This window comes from Anser cygnoides, chromosome 10 (genome assembly GCF_040182565.1).
Source record: "Anser cygnoides isolate HZ-2024a breed goose chromosome 10, Taihu_goose_T2T_genome, whole genome shotgun sequence".
Lineage (NCBI taxonomy): Eukaryota > Metazoa > Chordata > Aves > Anseriformes > Anatidae > Anser > Anser cygnoides.
Window position 1 is genome coordinate 3,385,728 of NC_089882.1, and position 22,725 is coordinate 3,408,452.

The window sequence follows — 22,725 nt, forward strand, 5'->3', positions numbered from 1 at the left end:
AATTATTCACATCTTACAGGTGTGCACTGGTAGGTGTTAATTCTATCTATTATTCCTTCAGAGCTGTCCAAGTTTGCATTCAATTAGCTAAATGACTTGAGCCATCCAATTCTTGTTGCTACTAATGGATCACAATTAGAACAAACTGCTGCCATGGCAACTGCTAAATCCAGCCTCCCTCAGACGCTGGGGGAAGCTTGCCTTGTGGTTTATGCAGTCCCTGAGTCTCCACGACATGCAGATGGGCATTTATGGCTATGCTAAACCAGGAAGGGGTAATCCCAGCACACAAGACGATTTAGGTGCCCGTTTATGTGAGATTTCGTTACAGGAGGTCAATCATTTTAGGACCTGCTCAATTCCAGTCATTCCACGATCCCCCACGCTGCCGTACAGTTACGAGACATCCATGCCTGTGATCTCTAATCCAGAGCATCAGGAAAGAGCTCCCTCTCTTAATTATCAAATACTACATTTTTAAAAAAATGATCATTACAGCAATAAACTGGATCTGTCTCATTCGATGCTGCAATGGCAATTTACAGCAACAGCCAAACCATTTTCCAATAGTATCTAACAAGGTGATACTGCAGCCTGTATTGCTGAACAATGGCTCACAATTCCTCGTTACCTGCTCCAAATTAACTCCAAAATTAACTCCGATGCATCATACCTCAGAGGTAACATTACAAACCGCTATGAATTATTTAGAGCTCCTTATCAGCAGTTTCATTCAAGGTGCTTACACAGAAGGCAATCCAGAATACTAAGGGGTAAGAAAAACATGTGTTTTGAGCCAAATCAGCTCCCATGTTTAACTAATCCACGGCCTGACAAAAGTTAATGACCCACAGACCCTGCTGTGTATCCATAACTTATTAAATATATTTTTGACTGGATAAAAATAATCTATTTATTGCTGTATTCACGGCTGCACAGCATACCCGCCTTTATACTTAACTGAGATTTATTTACTGTCTGCTATCCCTTATTATGTATCAAGAAACAAATGTTGAGTATCTAGTAGTTCCCTTATCTCTGCATGAGAAGCCACAAGGAAGCTTGTAAATACAAGGCTGAATTTGTGAGAAACTATCCCTTCTGTCAGCGAATGCAAGCCTGTGGCCTCAAGGGAGAAAAAGCATCCGGAGGAGGAATTTTTCGGTGTGTATGATTGCAATCAAATCAGGCCGGCCCGGCTCCCAGAGGGAAGTTTACTTTAGTAAAGGCTGTCCTCCGCCTTTCTCCTTCCTGAGCCCCGCGACGCAGCGCCCGTGCGTCCAGAAGACGCGTTCATTTTTTCCCAAACGAGCTCTTGCTCGGCTCCAAGCCAGAGCCGCCCGCTGCCTGCACGGCCGGCGCGCGGCCAGGGCCCGATCCTGCGTGCAGGAGGCAGCCGGCGGCGCCCGGGGACAGGGCCGCCGTGACGGACTGGGCGTCGGAGGGACTGACTTCATCCCTGCCTCAGTCACGGGCAGATTCACTCTGCAGTCCGTAAAATAAGCTAAAACAACGCCGCTTCTGAAGTTCTGGAGAGTCAAAACACTTGATCTTTGCACTTGGACTTGCCCCAGTGCCCCAGTTACAGCACCAGAACAGACCTTACCCACTGCCTGGCACCGGCCTTGAGGACGGGCTCTGTGCTGCGATCATGCTTTAAGCACTGACCACCCTGCCCGTACTGATTGATTTTCCTGGTACCATCACCTGATGCAGCCTAGCTTTAAGCTGTTATACGCATTTTACTTTTCAGTTTATTGCTGAATTATTGTTTCTAGTTAAGTTTGTTAGCAGAATTTGCTCCACTATTAAAAAAAATCTATCTTGCCTTCAAATTTAATTTAACTATCTCCATTAAAGATTACAAGTTGCTCTGATATTGAAAATATAAATCACGGAGAATCAGAGGAAGATGATAGCGTATTGCTCATCTTGTTTCTTGTCTTCCTGCTCCCTTTACATTTTTTTTAACTAAATTTCCCTCTAAGCATAATCCAATGAAGACCTTGTGAACACTTGAGATATTAAATTTACCGCGCATACATTATTTTTTAGTTGCTACAAACACAAAACGGACATTACTTTACCAGTGGGACTACATGACTCAGGGGCATGGGAAGGGTGAAACTTCGGGTTTCCCGACTCTGGCAGAATGCAGCTGATGTCTGAATGGATCACATTTAATGGGCAATTAGCAGCATTAGAAAGATGGTTAGGGTCAAGTGAGTAACATCTTTGCAAATACGAGTTTCACCTTATTCCCCCACCCTGGGTTTTGCCACCACAGACATGTCAGCCATTTAAAGGCCAAATGCCAACACAGATTGAATAATTTTATGGTAAAGTGCCTGACATCATTAACTGAAAAGTGCTAAAACTGAAAAATCCTTCATAAAACCTTGACAATTAAAGAGGTCAAGAAGGGTCTCCTGCGCTGCTGCAGCCAACCCTATCAACACAGGTCTGTCTGGGAAACCTCTGCCGGAAGAGAGGCCTTGTCTCAAAAATAATGTTTTAGAGCAGCAGCGCTCGCTGGGTACGTCTCCAGGTGCTGACTGCCCCGTTCCTACCTCCTCTGTTCAGTTAGGGAAGGAAAACACAGAGATCATCCGTCATCGATGCTGGCAGGATACAAAGATGGGCACGTCGGCAGCAGCAAAGACAGTTTGAGGTGCAGACGCTGTCAGAGCACCGGCACGCAGAAGGGAGAGGGGTGAGGGCTCCTGTTGCTGCTCCCCACCCGGGGACAGGGCCGGGCGCCCCGGCAGCCGCTGGGAGCTGCAGCCCTGCTCCGTACCGCGGCCCCACCTCGGGAGGTTCTTCCCCAGCGAGACCCCTTCTGTCACACGGAAAAACCAGCAGAAATACTTTTTCTCATCTCTCTTCCCCTAGGTTCCCTTTTCTCTTCCAATTTGTCTCCTAGCCCATGCATCAGAAGCAACTCCTCTTGAGTATGCTCGCAGGCATCTCTCTTTTGGCAGTCGCAGGCTAACCTCCTTCTCTTTGAGAGGCTTGTCATTTGTCATACGGCATCGACCCTCTGACGCTGGTTCTCAGCCACTTTCTTCTGTACAAACAGCACAACAGGCTCCTGAAGCCACCTGCCAAGCCAGGGCTCTGCTCCTTTCCAGCCCCGGTGCTCCCGTGTCCGGGCTCGGCACCAGCCTGCAGCAGCCGTGGGGCAGGAAGGAGCCTCGCTGGCTTTGTCTGTGATGAATGTGAACACATTAACAAAAAAAAAAAAAAACCATTGTTTCAAAATGCAGGATTATAAACATCCTCCAAATCCCTTTTGACGGGGTACACTTGGGACACAGAATTTCTGCTCAGTCTACAAGGACTCCTTGTTTCTTTTTTAACCTTCTAAGTTTATGCCTCAAAGACAAAATACAAGGCAATTGCTTTGACCGAGTACCATAATTTCTATTTTTATTATTATTACATGCCTGCTTAAACCATTTAAAACAACAAATAAATCCTCCAGGTCAATATTTTTGCAAGCATTTCTTACATATAGTGAAACCTATTTTTTGCCTTGCATTAAAGTGGCCTTGCTAGACTGAAAATGCACTTTCAGGAATAGCTGTTTGCTTCCTCCCTGCAAATCCAGCTATATTTAGCTCACGGGTATGCACAGAGGACCTGACATTTTTGTGTTAGAGGATTCTGTGCAGAACAAACTGCAAGAACCTTCGTGATCAGCGGAGGTTTTGCTGGGCAGTGGAGGGGAATCTCCTCACCTGTCCCCACAAGAGTCCCCACTACTTGGGACTGAGCTAATTTTTACTGATTTTGCCAAAAAGTAAGTTCAGTCTTACTCTCTTGGGTAAAATCCCAGCTGACTTCCTAGCTCCAAAGCGGCATGCTCTCTCTCCTTTCCCCACTGGTTCGGAGCAGGGTGATGCAGTTTGCTGCCCACAGGATGCCCGTGCTGCTCACCCCGCAGGTCTGCTCAGAGCTCATCCGTGGCAAACCCACCTTGGCTGGCTCCCTGCACACCTGGCCTAGCCGCTGGGCTTTCTGCTTCCATTTTGTTTTGTTTATTCCAAAACGAACAGAAGAAAAACATCGCTCTGAATGTGTCGCCCAAGTGAGGGCATTAAGCGACGCTCCTGCGCCTGGCCGACAAGGGTCCTTGATTGAGCACCCTTGCACACGTTGCTTTCATAACCCATTCACACGCAATGACAAAAGTACTTAAGGACCCATTCTTGCTGCTGAAATGGTTTGATCAAATGAAACCCTGACTCCTGCATACAAGTTCGGCAAGAAAATTGAGAAACATCTGCATAACTTACGTCGTATTGAATAAGCCCTTCATGGTTTTCTTTTTGTTCCTGGATGAGCCTGGAATCAGCAGCCATTATTTCTTACTCAAAATAACATTATTATGTTTCTACAATACCCGTGGGGTTCAGAAACTGGTTATGATCTGCTCTCACAAAGCGATACTTTAGTTCCTAGCATTTGGCTTAGAATGTCAGACATGATCTACAGGATTTTTCTGAAAAGATGATTAACTCTTGTTCAAACAAAGGAGCATTAATGGGAACTGAGGTTTTCTACAGCAAAATTGAAGCCGCATTACACGCAGCACGGACCTAACAAAGCACATCATTCTCTGGTCAACTGGTGTGGAAAAATCCCACAGAGTTTAGGAAGGGAAATGACCTATCAACACAGTCCAAAATCAGCCCACCTGATACCCTGAAACAGGACGCTCCCCAAAAATGTGTATGGGGGGAGGATTAGGGCTGTAGGAATACACCCATACCTCAGCGAAACCACAGTATTTATGCCATGTGCTTTTCTCAAGCCTCGCATGCTCAGGACATTCAAAATAAACATTTAGATACGTTAACACAAATTGAAAGTATATGTAACCATACCAAAGTAAACTTCTTCTCCCCTGTCCTGAGCAAAAGGGACAGTTTCATGATTACTTTCTTGTAATCCAACTTTGAAGAGCTGTTTTCTAACTGTACAGGTGCCCCTCATTCATAAATGCAGCTGCCCTGAGGCACAGCCACTGCCGACACTGTTCCTGCTATTCACAAGGAAGGGTCTTGCAGGACTGTACGGCCGCTAGCACCGACATACAGCGAGCTGGGAGAACCCACTAACGCCAAAGAGCAGTTGCATGGTCGATGCAACAGCTCTGCAGAAGAAATTATGTTGTCAGTTCAAGTAAGTTTGACATCGCAGAGATATCAAAACGCAAGCAAAGAGAAAAGTTTCGTCAACAAGGTAATTGCTCGGCTGGACTCAATGGAGCTGCAATTACTCCTCGCTGAGGTGTTGTCAGTTTGCACTGCAGATAGAAACTGTTGTGTAACACAGACATGGGCATATGCAGAGATTGCTTTTCATATGTAAAGCTCTCCTGGCGGTTCTACATTTTCTCAAAAAAAAAAAAAAAGTACATGTCAATGCTATGCATTAAACACCCACATGCTTTTCCCTTTCACAATTACACTGCTTTTTAGCCAGAGGCAGTTATATACGCACTAGAAGTCACTGAGCGAAGAGATACCCTTTTCCTACACTTTCCCTGGCATGTTTTTGAAATAAATCCAGTGCTCGCACACGCCCAGCTCCGAGCAATGCCCGCCTGGCGAGCAGCAGAGGTGGCAGCACGGCACGGGCAGCCCCTGCAGGGAGCGCGGCGCTCTGCTGCCCGCGGGGACACGGAGGGGACCGTCACCGGGCCTCGTGGGAGCTGACTGGCGAGAGCTTACGGCTCCTGGCCAGTGGCACAAAGGCGAAATAGAGGAGGAGGAGCTGGTTTTGACTCCACACTTCAATAACCTGGCAAAGCAGTTTGGCGGCTCCAAGCTACGCCCGTGGTGTGGAAAAATGGCTCTCCCGAACACGAGTGAAAAATGATTCATTTACGGCTTTGCCCCAGAACCTCCCCTTCAAGGCAGCACCTGCAGCAGCATGCCCTGCTGTGACCCGTTCTCTTGGACCTTCAAGGGAGGGAGCTTCCATCCCTGCGGATTTGGACTCCAGCGGTCTGAAGAGACCACCAGACACAGCAGCCCCGCGGCGCTGTGCCCCTGCTCTGTGGCAGAATGGGGCAGTGCTGGCTGCCCGGGGTGCGGGTCAGGACATTTTCTTCCCCGCCAAAACACACGGTCCTTTCTGGCTTCCGTTTATTTTCCGTCTTCCAGATCAGATTTTTCCTCTGTCCTCACCACCGAGGGGAATGAAGAGGCTCGAATCATCACAGCGAAGAGATCCCTCGCTTTCTACACCAGACTTCAAAGCCGCATGCTTGCAGGCTTCAAAGAGTCCCTCGGTGACTGCAGAACCACCGCAGGGCTGCTAATTCAAGTAATTTCTGCTTAAATGAATACATCTCTGTTATGAGACAGCCACACACAAATTTAAATGCAGTATTATTACTCCATTATGAAGATACCTGTTTCAATAATTGAAATTTTCACAAAATGAATTGATCGTTAATTATCTTTTAGCATTCACCTATATATTGCTGTAAGGCTATTACTGTATAAGCACGAGCACAATGAGTGCACCGCTTATACCTGACTAACGGTTGGTGGCATCCCTTCATTGCAAACGTACACCCTCCTCCTTAGGTAATTATGTGGAACATGATTGTGGCCTTGGGCTCTGCCTGCTCAGTGTTTTCAATTAGATTTTACTACAAAAGTACATATTAACATTAAAGGAGCATTACAATGCAGCAAATGTGATAAAACAGATCAATGTTAGATGTACCTTATGCTTCTGTTGTTTCAAGAATCATAATTGCCATTAATTTATGGTCTTCTGAGAAGGATCTAATTGCTCTAATCATCTCTTATTTCACTCAGAGTACGCACTTTTTCTGTAACCTAGCTTTAAACACCTGCCTTGAAAACACAGGCAACAGAGCTGCAGTTTCACCGATCCTGCAGCCTTTTATTGCCTTGGCTGAACTTCAGAGGTGCTAAACGCAGCCAGACGCTCGGGTGGGAGACCTCCAAGGCAGGTGTTGGAGGGGTAGGCAGGAATGCCTCTTCTGAGAGAGTGCACACTTGGGAATACGATGCAGCAACACGAGTACCCGTACACTTCTGGATACATTTATCAACAAAATCTCTTCATTCTTCCAGTTATTAAAGGCTCCTCTTTGAAGAGTACAGGTGTCAAGTCCCACATCTCGGGCAAACCCTAGGTGCCTGCCCAGCTTGAATTCCCCGAGCTCCCTCCCTTGACGATGCTGCCATTCACGTGGTTAATACAGCCCTGGGGGGCACTCCGTGTGCCCCAGCGATGAACACAGTTTGAGAACACACAGAGTTAGACACGACTGCCTGCCCTAAACGGTATTTCTGAGTGCTGCTGGAATTGCTGCGTAACAGCTGATACAATGCTTCCGACTTGTAGTTTATAAATTCCATCTGCTCAATGCTTTAGGTTTCTTCTCTGTGCAAGGAACTGTTATTACTGTTATTATTGTATTCTTTTATGAAACATTAAAATCTTTGCGTGGCTGAGCATTATACAAATTAGCGGTGGATAAAAATACAGAATCATTATAAAGCTCTGGAAAGAAGTGAAAATTAAAGCTTTTAAAACACATTTAAATATACATATTTAAGAGATATTTTCCCACCAGTCATTGTTTTCTAACCAATATAGACATGCAGTTACCAGAAATTTCATAGCAACGTGTATTAACATACCCTTGCAGCCTCACTTCAGAGTGTCAAAACTTCAGGAAATATTTAACGCTTGACGCAAGCGAGTCAAAGTGGTTTTGCAATACCCATTGTCAAATCCAGCTTAAAAAAATGCAGCTCCACCAGGGTAAACGACCTGGCATGGGGGTGTTTTCAGAGCCAGGTCTGTCTCCTACATGATGGCTCCCTGATTTTTGTGTTGCTGTCTGCAAGGGCCCCGCTGCCCCTCAGGGAGCCCAGCGAGGGGCGAGGGGCAGCCCCCCTATGGCTCGGGACGCGGCACAACGCGGCGGGGCACGGGCACCCACACAAAGGCAGAGTCCAACCACACTTTTCACTTCACGCATGCAAGTCTCCTGCGACAAGAGGAAAGGCACACTTGAAGCTTGAGAGCAGCCAGTAAAATTACAAAGTGGCTCGTCTTTTCTACAGACGTTGCCTCAGGCATATCCTGCACAGCCACAGAGCAAAATAGCTTCACGTTTCCTTAAAAATACGACCGCCACCCAGACGTCAATCCGCGCTCCTTCACGTAGCCCCTCGTGGACCCAAGAGCTCAGCCCCCCTCTGCCAAGGGATCACACACATCATCCACGGCACAGGCACAGCCCAGTGCGCCCGGAGCCCATCTCCCGTCCCTCTCGCACCCGTCCAACAACTGAGCCGATCTAAGCTCTGGTTCAGCTTCCTCCTGGTGAGCCCTAAGCCAGTTCAAAGAGAAGTGACAAATGAGCGCACTTCTCTCCTCTGTACCGAAGGTCATCTTTTTATTTTTATTTACTTACTTCTTTGCAGCAACCTAACAGGCAGCATGCGACGTGGGCAGGTATTCCTGATGAGGCTGAAGCAATGAGTAACACTGAAACAACCCCGACAGTCCCATTCTATTTTTCACGAGCTGCACTCTCCCCTAGGGGTTCTTCATAGCAGCTGCTAAAAGCCAGGAGCCAGCTGCATGCTGCGGGGCCAGAAGTGCCTGTTGGTTTGGGGAAGAAACCCACCAAAACAGTGGTGAGAGAGAAACAAGTGGGTTGCAAAAGATCAGCGACTCCAGAACTCAAAATTCCTGCAGCACTTACTATTTCAAGAATTATTTTTTTTTCAGGGTTAAATCATCAGTTGCATGAAATTGGTTCTAGAAAATTTAACTTTTGAAATTCTGGAGTTACCTACAGGTAATCACAACCTTTTTATCACATTTTTCCTATAGTGGTCTTACTCCTGATAAAAATACTTCGTAAAGCTGCTGGTGGGGTCAGGCTTGGCTCAAGACAGCTCCGAGTGTCAGATCACGACAGTCCGTGGTTTTCTCAGATTTAATCTTGAGGCTGGGTAAAATTAAGAACTTAGTAACTTAACGTGCAGATCCCTAACAGCTGCTGAAAGCAGTACAGCTATAGGTGAACTCAAATGCAGAACAGTGAGAAAAATTAATATTTGTGGTTAGAAAGTTTTCAGCAGCTACTATTACTAGAGCCAGCCTTCAGTTCTGTTTTGAAGTGCAGGGGCATTATAAAGAGTAAATTGTTAGCATTATTTAAAGCTATTCATTTAAAAGGATTTTAAATTACAATTCTTTAAAAGAAAGCTACATCTCTTGATTCTCCTTCCATGTGCCCCAAAATATGGTAGATTCAAAGTCACATTTTGTATGAGCCTCAGACCTTGATTTCCTCAACTACCCGACAGTATAAAACTCCAGCAGATGCATTAAAATCCTCGTAACTCCAAAATCCACATATGTATAGTTGCTATAGCAACTGTCATCTCAAGCCTTCCCAGGGGAGAAAATAAATGTGCGTCCTACCTGGTTAATCGGTATTTGTATTACAGAGAATTGGAGGGTAACTTAGTTTTGCCAAAAAATAGAACGGGTACTGAAGTGCTACTGTGTAAATGTGATATTATTTAATCTGAATAAGAATCCACTTTGCATGCGCCTTGAAATTATAGTATTTATGTAACATTCAACACAATAAGTAAAAATGCTGCAGCCAAATATACCTGACTTACCCTGCTTGTTGATTTGAATAAAAAGGAACATTAAAAAATAGAGAAACCTGAGGGAGGATGGAAGAGTCGATGGAATTAAAGACTACAGAAATCAAAGTGGCTGTATTACAGTTGAAAAATAAAAAAAAAACCACCAAGCCAAAGGTTAATGTGATCTGGATACAAAAAGAAGTTGATGGAAAGGGAAGAATGTATGGTCAATGGTTCCCCATTTCTCTTCATTTCAGGATGAATAAAACTCCCAAGCTGGAAGACCATGCTGGCTGACAAACCATCATCACTCACTCAGACTCATGATTATAACTTTTTTTGCTTCAAAAAAGTCTTCAAAATACTTCAAGAAGAAATCCCATTTGTAGCGTATATCCGGGAGCATGTTGACAGTTATTACTGGGTTGTAGACGTATCCAGAAATTTATTATTTTAATCTTAGCAATTACTAAATAAAAGTAATCACAGCTACTAAGCAATAAAATCTCTGAGAGACATAAAAACATAATGATGACATATCCCTCATATTAGTTCAATGACATAATTTGAGAAAATAAGATCTTGGGGGAATATTCACCGTACACAACTACATCTGCACGTGGTTAGAGCGCAGATACGGACTTCAAACCTGTGGAGACAATGATTTCTTGTAATCTAACCGTTCCAGAGCCGGCAAGTTTCCAAAGAGAACTCCTCCTTCACAACACGACGAGCGCACTCAGAGGAAGCCATATAGCTGTACATACTGATAAGTTATGCAGTCATTCCGAGTAAAATGCCAAACGCAGCATTGTATTTTGGGCGAGCTAAGTACCTGAGTGGATTCTGCCATGTCTGACACATAAAGCAGATTGATATTCAGGTTTGCCATTAAGGGGATCTAATTTTTCAGTATTACATCCTAGGGATTCAGGAAATTTAATTTAAGCTACAGTATATATACATGGCAATACTGAATTACCACAGGTTAAGAAAATGGCTCGTGATCTCCCAGACGGTCACAATCTGAGCTGAACGTTGTGAGAGAAAAGGGAGAACAAAGTGGCAAGAAAACCCCCAAACCCCAACCAAGGCTATTTAACACAAACCTCAGTCAATTCCTCCTGCCCTATAGAACCCCTCACAGCACCAACTACATTACGCTACTAGAACAAAAAGGTAAGCACAAGCGTTGAAACGTATTGTTTTCTTAACAATAAATTGACTTTTATGTACAGAAAAACAAACCCGTATTTTAAGAACACTGCCTTTCGCATTGATTTAACTGCGGATGCCTTTTCTCCTTCACTGTATTTTTCTTTGTTTTTGCCATGAAAGTATTGCCTCTGGTAATCCTCACCATGTAAGTTTTAAAAATATTTACATTAAGAGAGAGCAATAATAATAAAAAAGCAAACCATCGCTGCCACCTGTGAATTTCCAAGACGCATCAGAGCGCATTGCGTGCTCTGTCACGCTGTTGCTCTTTTACGACACTACCTGTGAAAAATCTGATATAATCCAAAGAAATAACGGGAAATGAAGTAACTGTGAGACCCCGCGGATCTCCGGGGCAGGGGGGCAGATCAGGAAGAAGCGATGGGGTGACAGATGACGAACCCAACCGCCGGCTGCAGGGGCTGGGTCAGTGCCGGGGCAGCGGGGCAGGGGGAGAAGCTCCGCGGAGGGCTCGCTCCACAACACTTGCATCCTTCCCATCTTTTCACTTCCGTGCTCTAAAATTTTGACTCAATTTGGCTTATTGATTCAGCTGTGCTTCGCCTGACCTTACCGAGCAATCTGTGCTCTTTTCAAGTGCCACTTTGTATTGACTCTGCCGAGGAGCTATGACTCCTGTAATTGGTTTAACAGCTCTTTGAGGCCACTTTGTTTCTGATAAGATACCCACACATCCACTGAGAATTTAAAATAGTTTTGTTGTCAAAAACAATTACGGTAGGAGTGCAAAAGCAGCATTTTAGTGGCACAGACCCTCTCCAGAGGTACGGGGTAAGAAGGCCGGCCACAAGAGGCACAAGGATGGATGACCGTCGTCCCCTGTCCCCGGCCTCTGAACTCCCAGGGCATCAGAGGAGATGGGTTTGGCCATTAGGAGCTGTCTGAGTGCAACGGAAGGGACCCTTGTTCTCTGCAGGGGCCGGCTGCCTCCACGTGCTGTGGCTTTTACCCGATCTCAAGGAAGGATGTTTCTGAGCGCAGACGTGACTTGGTTCCCGCATCCTGATCCTCAAACAAAGGCTACAGCAGCGTTTTAGAACATATACCAATAGGAAAGCACAGCAAAACCAACCCAACCCAAAACACAACCCCCAAAATACAGACAGCAAGAGATGGGCAGGTCGGAAGCGCTGCTATAAGGACACTGCATCACAGCCACAGCAAGGCGAGGAGCGGCGCCGCTTCCTAAGGGCCACCAAAACCGCACCCACTGGGCACCCGCAGGCTGCACGACCCAACAGCCTGCAAATTGTACCTGCCCTGGTGTTTTCTGAAGGCCTTAAGAGCAGACAAAGGAATTGTCTGAGCAAATGCAAGCTGGGAAAATGGCAGGACTTTGCTTTTTCCATGTGCAGCCTCTCCCATACATCCTGAAGGTTTCACCTCCACCCCAGAGCACAGGACGGTACCTGGCCTGCCTCAAGGCCACGCCGCCTCCCTCTGCTCTGCTGCTGAAGCTGCTGCTGGGATTATTTGCCTTTGATGAACTACTTGCAGCATGCTTCAGTCTTTTCTTTTTTTTTTTTTTCTGGTTATTTTCTACACTGAACAAGAGAGGTATATTTAATATGCTTTCTACCAAACAACATTATGCTTGTATTTATTGATAAAATAAAGTAAATCCATACAATGAAAATCACAGCATTATATATAACACCATTTCTCAGCTTAAAAGATTGCGTTGCATGAGATTTTCAGCAGGTGCAATTTCCATTTCAGAAAAGACTTGCGTGGCTAAGCTTATACACAATATTTTCCGGAGAAAATATCTGACAGGAAATCACTAGCAATCACAAAAAAGTACAATGCCTCCTCCCCACACTCCCCACTTAAAAAAAAGAAAGAAAAAAAGGAGGGAGACGTAGAAAAGAAAGGCAAGAAGCAAAGCCACTGTAGCCTGCTCCCTGTGTAGGCACAAAGGTCCTTCTGGATGGGGAAGAATTCCCAGCCGAAGGTACAGCCCCGAGATCTGGCACCTCTTACCGGTCAGAGGCGCTACAGCCACCGTCTGCAGATGCCGGTGGGCTGGGGGACCCCCACATGCGTCCCCCCGGCTGCTCGACGCGCACAGACCCGAAGGGCTGCTTGCTGTGCCTTGCTGTGTCATCTCTGGCACACGGTGTGAGATCCAGCTAATAACTGTCTCTTTCGCTGTCCTGCACGAATTTGTGCAAGAATCTCCTGCTTTCAAAGCAGTGCAGGTTACTTCAGCTCTGCGACTACACGGAAAACCAAACGTTTCACTGCTAAGTGATTTTCAGCGGTGGCAGCAGTCTTTGAAATTATTCGGGTCTTTCTATCACCTGCTTGAGTCTTTGCAGACAACAACTCAGAACGCTTCATCTCGGTCACCTGCAGGCCTAACACATTCTCGGGCAAGAGGCACAAAAGCTGCTCTGCGCTCTCTGTGTCAGACCAAAAGGTACACGTGAACCCAGCTGGGTTTAAAGCCACCTAGGCTGTTTCTTATCTCCCCCTTGACAGGGCGAGCAGAGGTGTCTGAAATGTTTGAGAGACTTGGCAGACCTCCTTTCCAGTGGAAATTACCTCCCTTTAGGGATGCAGCGGCTGCCGTTAAAGCCCTTTGCACATGAAACCCACATAACCTCTGCTTCCCCCTGCTTCCTCCCATCTTCCAGCAGTAAAACCAGGCTGAAACAACTGCAGATCTCTGTACTACCAACCTCCTGAGCTGCAGAGGACAAGGCTCTGGTGCAGACATCTTCCCCTGGAAGGGCTGTGGAAAGGAAGGCCCTGCCTGAGCAATGCCACTGCTGTCCTCCTGCAACGCTTCCTCAGTAACCCCCGAAGTAGGAGGAGAAGCAGAGCAGAGCATGAATGAATTGTTTATTGCCTTCTTTCTCCAAGGACACCATGCCCACTAATAAATGCAACAGGAAAAAGAGAGTGACTTTCTCCTCTTGTTATGTAACACAGTATTTATGATGTTTGGATGCTTTTTCTTAAGTTGCATAAACAAAATATTAAGTGGGGCTTCATGGACGAAAAAAGCAACCTGACATTCACTCCAGGACTCTGGTTACGTCCATACCACGAACTATAGGGCAAGTCTACCTGAGCTAGTTTAAAAGTCACCACCAGAGGTAGCCTCAGTCTAGTCTCAGCAGCTGGAGCTCAGGACAGACTATTTACCCTGTGGTGTAAATATGCCCTGAGGCTGCTATTTATGGAGCCGAGCCCTCATCAGATGACTGCATACTGCCCTCAGCACTGAACTCCAGAAGCGCTGCTATCTACTGAGCCTTTTTTGACATTTTGTTTCTTATATCTTGTATTGAAAATGATTTAGTTAAGAGATGCCTCTTTAAGAATGATATGACAGTTAATTCCCACTTATCCTACTGAAAAGACACAATTGAAAGGGATGCAACAATAAAACTAACGGCTAATATGATTGCTATTGATCATTTGCCAGTTTATCAAATGAATAGCCCACCGGCTAACTGGAGAAGGAAAATAGTGCTATATATTGGTCGTGTCTCTGTAATGAGCTAACCAGATAGCTCATCTTAAGATCTATGTAAAGCTGAGCATCAGTACATCATTTATAACCGCAATGAATCCTGATATATCAGATGCACATTTGTTCATTTTCACCTACCTTTTCAGCTGACTGGGCAGTGCCAAAAAATATTGGAATGAAGGCAAGCCATACTATACAGGTAGTGTACATAGTGAATCCAATGGGTTTAGCTTCATTAAAATTCTCTGGGACACCCCGAGTCTTGATGGCATACACAGTACATGTAACCATGAGAAGAATGCTATAACCCAAGGAACAAATGATTTGTAGATCCGTAATGTCACATTTGAGAACTCCTCTGGCTTGATCAGGGTTCATAGTTTTCTGCTCATCATAATCTATGATGATGTTGGGTGGGTCAACTGCAAACCAAATAAAGACACCTAGAAGCTGAACAGATATTAAACTCGACGTGATGGCAAGCTGCGACGTGGGGCTTATAAGCCTGGGTGCTGTCACTGACTTTTTGCCCTGTTCAAATATGCGGTAGATGCGGTTTGTTTTAGTTAACAGGGCTGCATAGCTGATGCACATCCCCAAGCCCAAGAAGATACGCCGGAAGGAGCACACTGCAACGTTTGGTTTGGCAATCATCAGAAACGTGATTATGTAGCACAGAAATATCCCTGTCAACAGGACGTAGCTGAGCTCCCTCCCCGAAGCCCGGACGATCGGAGTGTCGTTATATCTAATGAAGGTTGCCATGACAAAAATGGTGGCGATAATTCCAAGCATAGCCAAGAAGACGGGGATCACAGCCCAGGGAGAGTGCCACTCCAGCTTGACAATGGGTATGGAGCGGCATCCCGTGCGGTTCTCGTTGGGCCGCTCGTTGTACGAGCAGAGCAAGCAAGTCACCTCGTCGGCCTGGTACTGGTAGCCATCGCAGAGCTCGCAGTGCCAGCAGCACGGCATCCCCTTCACCATCTTCTTCCTCTCTCCCGGCTTGCAAGGCAGGCTGCAGACTGAGGACGGGATTTCGCGCACTCCTTTACCCCACTGCATTTCATCGATCTATGAGACATTTGAAATAGAAAGAGGCTGGTTATGTAGACGTTACTGCCAGGCAGCAGGAGGGCACCAAGGGGAAACCTACAAACAAACGGAAAAACTTTGTATGTGGCAGACTGTGCTTTTCCAGGAAACGTGCGCACCAATGCCTTTGTGGGGGACTCTAATCCATGACTGTACTTACAACCATAATTGTTCATTTTTGTTAGTAGTAAATTCTGGTAGAATGGCACACAACATCAGATAAAATGGTAGAGTGTAAACCACCTTCTTTCTGTGTGAAAGTTAGTAAGAACATGGAAATGGCTAATGGGAAGGCAGCAGTTACATTATGAACCTGGCTTTTGTGCATCCAGAGCTTGGGGCTTCTTACTGAGACCAGACAAGAGTTCTCCCTTCTTGGCACTACTACAGACCTGGTTAATGTTTTAAATGAGGTGTAAATGTGTCTTATACAGGGCACAGAATCAGTGGGAATGTGGTGAGATCTGCAATAAGAGCCATGTAAGAGATACAAAGTACAAAGAAAATAGTCATCAATGAAAAATATAATAATTAGGTAATATTTCATTTTAAAGTCACATTCAGCTTTTGAAATACCATACATGCCCCGAGAATACAAATTATAGATGATTATATTAAGTAAATGGAAAGTCTCATTTGTTCTGTAGTCTTAAGAACCCTGAACTCCAAAGCATATGCTCAAAGTTTCCCAAGTACAGCACAAATTAGAATCACAAATCATTTCAAAATATTCCAGACTAAAGCCAGTAACCAGTTTCTAAGAACCAGGCAGGTTTAGCATTGGAGCTGCCCTGAAATAACCACTGGGAAGGTCCCGACAGCCCCAGTGTCAGTTCCAGGCACCAAATTTCCAATTCTGCTGCACAGGAAAATTTCAGTGACTCCACTACCTGCTGCATGTATGCATGGCTTTTACAGATACAATACCTGATCTGCTGGGATAGATGTCAATAGGTATAACTAAAAACAAAATTTCAGCTAATAATTTAGGTTATTAAATGCTTACAAGCTCCACTACTTTCTACAACTAAGAAATTCTAAGATGAGTCGCTTGAATCAGCCATCTGTGATTATTAATGTGCACAGGAAGACTGGGGTTTGCATGCCTTAAATTGAAGGATTAAGATGCACCTTCCTAATTTCATTCAAAATAGATCCTGTATCAACTTCATTTCTTATATTTGAAAAAACACTGAAGCCACAGACTGCTCAAATACCACACTACCAAAAGGCTCTGCTGTGAATGTTATAAAAATAATCCCTCAATAACAAGATATTCAAGAGGTCTGCCACTGCTTGAGAAACTTCATTAACCTTCAATATTCACTACTTATTCTGAAAGGAAAAAGGATCCACAAGCTCTTCTCTCACACCGTGCTGAGCTGAAGGATTGCAGCTCACAGACATGTTAGAGGAGAGCCCAGCACTCGCTGAATTGCACTGGTAGAGGGCAGTTCAGGGTGAGCATGCACCAGAGCCAAGAAACCCATTTTTAAGCCCAACTCCATTCCCAGTCCAACCAGAAAGGCCATAAGAAAGAAAATACTTGATGTGATTTTTGCAGCATACATTGATATGAAACGAGCAAAGCATCCTACATGTATGGATTTTGACACGGTCTGCAGCGATTATAGGATTCTCACCAACTTTCTGCATGCTAATATCTCACAGAACCCCATTAATGCACTATCATTTCCTCACCTCCAACCCCTCACCCCCCTGCCATTACACCTATAAAAGGTTGAATTTCCGTATTCTCAGAAGTACCCCCATGGCCTCGCTAGACAGTGGGGAAAGCCTAAAAGCATTTTATTCTGCGCAGATACTGGGTGTAAGCAGGTAAACGGAAGATTGGGCAAAATTACGGAAAGGCTTTTTTCTGGTCTGATGGGACCACACCGTGATAACTCTATATTGCTGGCCTCAGAAAGACTCGTGGTGTTCTGCTGCTTCTAGCTAAAAAATTAATAACGAAAACTGCCTGTTAGATAGGCCACCTGTCACCGAGGCCTGGCGCTGCGAGATGAGAATCCGAATCAAACTAGAGACGCTTTCCCCACAAAGGAAAGAATATTTTTGAAATATTTTTTTGTCTTTGAAATAAATTATTGTTTTATAACTGCCTTCAGAAATGCAAACAAAAGCAATAGAATATTCAGCTGCGTATTTGGCTGCCTTAGGAGCTAATAATTGTGCCTGATGCACATTTTTCTGTTGCCTTTTTTCTGCAGCTTCCTTGAAATAAGCTTTTGAAACCTGAATCTAGAAAAGACTTCTATTGTGGCAAAAAATTGTTATATTCAGCCACTTCTTCCATTTACTTAATCTAAGCCTGCTTCTATTTAATGGCATTTTTCCAATATTTTTGTCACTGTGAGTTGGAAACTGCTTACTTCAAGATTTTGCTGAGTTCAGGGTTTCAGTATCAGGACCACAGAATCCTGCTGAAATACTACAGATGATTTTTGCCCACAAAACTGTAAGAGGACATTCTACAAAACCCAAATAGCAGATCATTTAACTCAATATAATCTAATTGTAGCAAACCATGGGATTCACTGCTGTTAGGTTCAGATAAAAGTCAGCATTTTAAGGCCGTTCATGTGAAAGCAAACACTTGGCTTTTGAGCAGCTTGGGCAAGGTACTTGATCATGTCCTTGCTCCATTTTTCTTTCAGTTCCACATCTACAAGCTGGAGGTATTGTCAGTTATGTTTATAACAAAGACCTACAATTTTCCAAGATTCACGGAGGAAGAGTGCTAAGTACTTATAGAAATATAAGATTTATAAGTAAATAAAATAAACACTTATCCCATAACCAAAAAGTAATTATCTGAAAATGCTAATCTTATCATTTAGAAAGCTGTAAGTAAACAATTTAATAAATCATGAGAAAGTACTCTTGCAATGAATACAAATGTGGCTTTTTTATGTACAAACTTCCATTTCAGTAATACATAGAAATGGCACAGAGAGGATTAGGGGATTTACTTTTTTTCCAGACTAACACCACTTACGGATGTAGCTGGACACGCTGTGCTCACAGCTATCCAGCAGTTTTGCACCTTGAACTTAGCACTTGACCAAATCGGTGCTGCGGGACACAACAAACTCCTCCATTACAATTCTGCCAAGTCCGGGAAGGACTCAAAACCCAGACTGCATTAGGTGCTGTGGACACATGTATGTCTAATTTCTTGAAAAAAATCACATATCCACCCATTATCCACTTCTCATCATGTTAAGTAGCCCATCTCCAGCAGTATAATGTGCAGACTGATGCTATTATAGTTCATCCACTGATGAAGTGATCTGATAAATGGAAAAAATATCATTCATTGCAGGACATTCAAAAGAACTTGGCACCACTCCACGATACGTGGGTCCACGAGACCCACTACGTGATGGCGTTACGCTGCGTTTTCCCCTGCCACCCCTCCTGCCTCCAGGGCTGGCCCCGTCCTGCAGGGATGCTGGACGTGCCCCCAGCACCAACCTGCCCAGCCGCTTACTGCCTCCTGAAGGCTGCACACTCCTACTTATTTTATATGCTGGGTTCATTTCTAGATGCCAATTTCCACAAACAAGGCTGCAAATTGCTCTGGGCCCTTGCAGTGCGAGCAGCTGCCCCTCAGCTCCCCGGAGCGCAGCAGCGAGAACCGGAGCAGGCAGCGGGCACGTGGGGCTGAGCCTCCGGCGCGCCCCCCGTCCACACACCTCGAGCTGGACGGGTGGGAGCTGTTCCCCAGATTAATTCTCAGCATGCTCGCTACAGAATCACATTAACAAGAAATGCTTAGTCTGTCTCATAAGGCCCAACGTAATTGTTCATTTTAATGAATAAAGTAACTCGATATCTGCGTGTAATTTAAACATCGTCGCTTCTTTTCTCACCACCACAAACATTTCTGTAATAAGCTATTTGTTCTGAACTAAATTGTTTCATGCAATGTTTGATTAAAATAAAAATCAGTACAAAAATAATTACATTACTGATAATTAACCTGCTCAGGAAAAAGAGCCCCGTTCCCCAACAGGACATTTGTACCAATCGTGCCGTTAATTTCCCAGCCCTACCAGAAACCAGCTGTGGAGCACTGCGCCCCGATTTATTGCTGCCTCGCAGATTGCTTTCAGGCTCCAGCCACTAAGTCAGCAGTTCAAACAGTTTCTGTATATTCAACTTCCCAGATAGCAATATTTGCATGACTTAGCTCTTAGAGCTTAGCTATTAATGTCTTGTAATTAGTTTTGCAATCCAGGGCTTTAACATGATAACAGTTTTAAGCTAAGAATATGTCAATAACACACAGTCAACAAAGCCTCCTGCAAAATATCAACTAAAATCCCTTAAACAGATAACTGCAGTGATAAGCCAAACTACCAGAGAAAGACAGGAACCTACTCCAATACTTGCTCAGACAAGGCAAATGCGGTGTTTTACCCAATACTGTAACTTTTCCCATTAACTCCTCTCCCACCCGGGGCTGACAGAAAGGCCTGGTGACTCCGCGAGCAGCAGGTTCCCACCCCGGCGGAGGGGCTTCCTCCTCCATCCCCTGCCCCCGGGAGATGTGAGCTGTGCCAGCCATGGCAGCTGGGTTCCCAAAAGGGCACAAAGGAACAGCGACAGCACCCAAGCTTTCCTGTCCCGCTGAAATACTCGTCCTAAACCCCTCCAATCTGTTCTCTGCTTAACCGGGAGTCAGAAGTCCTCGCCTGTTTTCTGCTCCGGTCTCTCCCACCACTGCCCTCTGTTCCGGCGGCTGCTGCGGGAAGAGACGCGGCCGCGTCCGTCGGGAAGCACACGACGAGCAAATTGCAGCCTTCAGATCGCAGGTAAGGGAAGCTCATTGCTGCTCACAGTCCTGCAGCCACAAGCCTGGCAATTTCGTGGTGTCAGCACAAGTCAGGGATGGCCTTCGGCACCCGGGCTGACGTGCAGGCTGGCCCCTGCCCCTCAGCGACGGCTGCTCCCCTGGTATTTGGGTGCAGCATAAAAATCTGCATGGCACCTGCATCGCATTTTACTTGACACGTTCAACTACTTTTAATTTAAGTTTCTACTAAAAACATCATTTTTGTTTCCACTCTGTAGCACCTTTTTGGTGGTCTCATAAGCAGATCTCAACCTACATGACTGATTTATTTTCCTCCTTCCCTTTCTGCTCGTATTGTTTGTTTAGCTTAATATTTGTCATCATTTTCCACCGACCTCACCTGCTTTGAGAGCAGCAGATACCAGTTCCACTGAGCACTTGTAATAACTTCTTTAATGAGCTCCAAAGGCTATTTGTTCTACATTAAACCAAGGACATTTTTAGCACAACACTGATTTAGAGAAAAATGCTTAATCTACAATTTTTGCAATAACACTCATTATCATACATTCCTGTTGACACACAATAAAACTGAAAATTAATTATTTTAATGGTTTTACATCTGACTACGGCTTTGTGTTGTCTCCTCAGTAATGGAAGGGGAAGGACCATGCATCTTCAGTATTCATCCCGCAGTCCCTGCATTTTTTTAATTAAAAAAGAACATATTCTTCCAAATGTACATTTAAAATACACAGTGCTTATCTATTTAAGTTTATAGCTTAGAGCAACTCTATCTTCTGAAAGTAGAAGTAATCTAAGAGAATTTTTCATCCCGAAGTGGCTTACAATTAGTTTCTGTACTCAGCCCCCAGCCCGGGGCTCGGAATGACGGGGCGTTTTGGGGGGATCCATGTTGATGCCCGCTGTGTTATACCTAAAGTTTCACCTCCAGAATATTTCATTGTCAAATTTTTCAGAACATGACCAAGTCTAACAGTCTTCTTCCATATTTCACGAAATAGGCTAAGCTCACTTCAATACTTCAGATGCAGAAAATAACAGCTCCCACGTGGGGAGCGGCACTGCGCAGAGCAGGTCTCACTGGCAGAACTCACAAACGACAGATTTCAGCCTGAAAAACCTCCCAGTTGTCCCACTGCTCACAACCTGCACTTTTGCCAACTCCTGATGTTCCTGTGGCCATATATAAGGAGATAAAATGCTGCTTAATTAAAGGAGCAATTTACAGCTTGTCTGGCTCCTGACTGGGACAATGAAAGCAGGTTACAAGCACAGCCGCCTGGACTACTTTACGCATTTTATGCCCTTTGGCATAAGCTAGTTTGTCCTTTAGTGTCACGGCCTTAGACAGAGCACAGCTGAAGACGAGGCCTGGCACCCGTGATGGAGGCGAGCGCAGACTGCGGCACCCGCACGGCCCCCGCGGCTGCGGGCGGGCAGCAACCGCGCTGGGCGCAGCCGTCCTGCACACACCACGCTGAACCCGGGTCACAACAGTCATACACGCCACGGCACGAAGCAGAGAAGGGAAAGATGCAAGATTTCATTTCAAAGCGAGGTGGCCCAGTTACATACTCATGTAAGAGAAGCTGTTCAATATTTTACAGTTCTGTTGGAAAGCGCCTCGGCAAAGTTCCCTTCAATCACAGACTTTTGCTTTCTTCTGCTTGTTAGGATGGTTGGACACGTTCGCAAGGATCTAATTTCAAATATACCCATGTTGCAGCTAGAATGAAAATAAGAAACTTAAAAGTCACGAGGTTTGCAATAAATAGTTAGATAATGCTACCTTACGCATGACTCTTGACAACGACAGCTAAAATGGTCCATCCGACTCCCGCACTGTTTTCCACCCGAAGATCTCACAGTGGCACACGAATGCAGCAGTACGTGCTAAGTAGGACGAAGGAAGTTCTGCATCTGGTATAATGAAGCCGCGGCAGAGTGAGATGAAAGCCAAGGCACACAGTTTCAGTACGTGCCCAAGGACTCTAACAGACCTTCCCTGCGTATTTGAAGTTTTGTACTTGCTCTGTGCCTGTCCTAGAAATCAAGACTAAAGGGATTCATCGTGCAGGATTATAAGAATCCCTCGATCCAAACTACCAAAGCACCTAAAAAATAGATTGATATTGGGTCAAAGTAATTGCTCAGATATTTAAGTGAACAGCTGAAATCAAATGTTCGTTTCTAACACTTTCATAACACTCAGCAATTTGCAAGTTTAAGTCCTAAATAACAAGACTGGGTGACAGTGGCATCTAGAAACAATCCAGAATTCTGACTTTTTTCCCAAGACTCCTTTTCTGAGTTATTTTTCATGGTAGAGCCAAGAGTTGACCTTACCCAGGTTTTGAGAAAAGGATTATCCCTTGATGTTTATTTAT

At 45.0% G+C, this 22,725-nt stretch overlaps 1 protein-coding gene across 6 annotated transcripts in view; it reads right to left on the reverse strand.

Moving 5' to 3' along the window:
- The window catches only part of GRM7 (glutamate metabotropic receptor 7), a 268,824-nt gene that overhangs the window by 45,421 nt on the left and 200,678 nt on the right, over window positions 1-22,725 (reverse strand). For 5 of the 6 annotated variants that reach the window (XM_048070497.2, XM_067002826.1, XM_013182340.3 and 2 more), the window contains exon 8: window positions 14,536-15,471. The exons of the other annotated variant lie outside the window; for it this stretch is intronic. In XM_048070497.2, the coding sequence (XP_047926454.2) occupies window positions 14,536-15,471 (936 nt within the window). The remainder of the gene's footprint in view (window positions 1-14,535; window positions 15,472-22,725) is intronic. 6 annotated transcript variants of the gene reach the window in all.